The 1,990-nt window shown below is 48.9% G+C and overlaps 1 protein-coding gene across 1 annotated transcript in view; it reads left to right on the plus strand.

Moving 5' to 3' along the window:
• LOC119588884 (transcription cofactor vestigial-like protein 4) overlaps positions 1–1,990 on the plus strand; it is a gene marked incomplete in the record, with an annotated part of 9,380 nt that overhangs the window by 7,195 nt on the left and 195 nt on the right. The window contains 1 exon segment of the mRNA XM_037937520.1: positions 1,918–1,990. Within this exon segment, the coding sequence (XP_037793448.1) occupies positions 1,918–1,990 (73 nt within the window).

The following is a 1,990-nucleotide window of genomic DNA, read 5'->3' on the forward strand; positions in this document are numbered from 1 at the left end:
CCTTCCAGTGCGGCAGCCGGAGGCCTCAGACCCAGACTGGCGTGCTCAGGCCGTGTTGCCAGGATGAGGAGATCCGGACACAATGCCATAAACAGTAGTTAGGAAATCGTGTAGCGTGTTACACTGCTTCAAATGTCGGTGCTGTCCTTACGATTAGACAGACATGATAGTCCTTGTCATATTTTGGCGATATTCAAGTAAGAGTTGTTCTTTCTAAAAAGCAGCTGGATTTTGTCCTGTTCATGAGAAATTAAAAAAACTGAAAGGGAAAGTCCCTTTCGATGCCAAATGGTCAGATAAATCCGAGGACCAGCTGCGCTGCTGACGCCGGAGGCATGGGCTGAGCAGCATGTTGGGGAGGCGGGAATAAGGTGCAGCGAAAAAGGACCAACTCGGAAAGTCAGGCCACAGACGAACAGGAACGCGAATCTCCTTCTGCCATGTCTGCGCGAATCCTTCCTTCTTAGTTTACACCATACACAGAAAGGAAGGGGAAGTAAAGAGAGAAACATGTGCTGTGCCTACCTGCCGTCTGCACCCTCCACTTTCAACCTGCTTACCGCCTTTTCTTTAAGAACAAATAAATAATATATTCATTCCCACACTGATTCATCTTTGCTTTTCCCCCTTGCCCCCCCCCCCCCGGCTTCTTTTTCAATCTGATGTGATGCAAAGAAAGTGAGCTAACAGCCTCACGCTACGTCGAGGAAGGCATACATTCGAGCGTGACCGTGACGATGAGTGTCTGGACGAAAGGCCTTTCCTTTCACTTCAGTCTCAGAACGAATCTCCGGGCGTGGCTCCTGCTCACTAGTAACATCCGTTGCGTTCTTCCGTGAACAGCGGGTAAAGTCGCCCTTACCTGTGGGTTGGTCAACAGATCGTCACTGCAGTCCCAGATCCAGCAGCCGATGTGGGAGGGATAGGGGCGTTGTTGGCCAAGCCGATGTTTCCCTAAAATTCCCTTCCTCTCCCACTCGAAGCACGACATTGTTCTCATCTTCAGGGTGAGGCACGTGTCTCCTACCAACCTTTTAGTCAATAGATGCAGTACATTAAGCAAGGGAGCGCAGACCCTAGTTGTACATCTCTCGGGGTATGGCTGTGATCCAGGATCATAATCACAGAGGCCTAGATGTAGCCTCCCCAAGATAGGCAACGGGAGAGTCGGGTGGACACAGATCTCTATAAATCTATTTTTGATGAAAATGTGAACAATATTTGAAGCTGATTTAATAATTCTTTGAAGGCGTTTGGTGTAGTTTCTGAGCCTCCCAGCTGGCTTGTTCCAAGAATAAGGAAATCTTATCATGGAAGAGGTGGGGTCGGCCATGTTGCAGCTGGAGAAAACTTGAAGGAAATTTCCAAGAAGGCAATCGTCACGCCATCCACTTGCACATGTAATATGCATCAGTGGTCACATTTGTCAAACTAGTTTTGCTGAGGGATCCCACATTTAGGAGAACGAGTGTTATGTATATTTTTGTTTTTATCTTTAATGTAAGGAGGTTTGTGATTTTAATTAGATAATTACTTTTGTGATTTTTGTAAATCAGTGAGATTTTGATGTCAGAAGTGAAATGCATTAGGAAAGCCCGAGGCACGGGATGTCAAATGGAGGTGAAATGGCGGACAAGATTGTCTTTTGTAGCATGAGAAAGCTTGCAACATTTTGCATTTAATTAGTGACTCAGCCAAGGTAAAGGGGTGCGCAGGGATGGTGGTGGGTCCTGCCATCCCGAGATAGGTTCCCGAGGCCCCATAGGGGGGAGGGGTTGCAAGTGGGAGTGCCCCGAGGCAGCGCCCTGGGCATCCACTGGCTCCCCAGGTCGCTCCCTCGCCCCACCAAGGAAGCCTCTCATCGGACGATTCATTCTTGCTGTTGGGTGACGGAGCTAAGTTCCTTTTTTTTTTCAGTCGATGACCACTTCGCCAAGGCCTTGGGAGAAACGTGGGTGAAGCTGCAGGCGGAGCGGCGAGACTCGACGGC

This window comes from Penaeus monodon, chromosome 24 (assembly GCF_015228065.2).
Source record: "Penaeus monodon isolate SGIC_2016 chromosome 24, NSTDA_Pmon_1, whole genome shotgun sequence".
Classification (NCBI taxonomy): Eukaryota; Metazoa; Arthropoda; class Malacostraca; order Decapoda; family Penaeidae; genus Penaeus; species Penaeus monodon.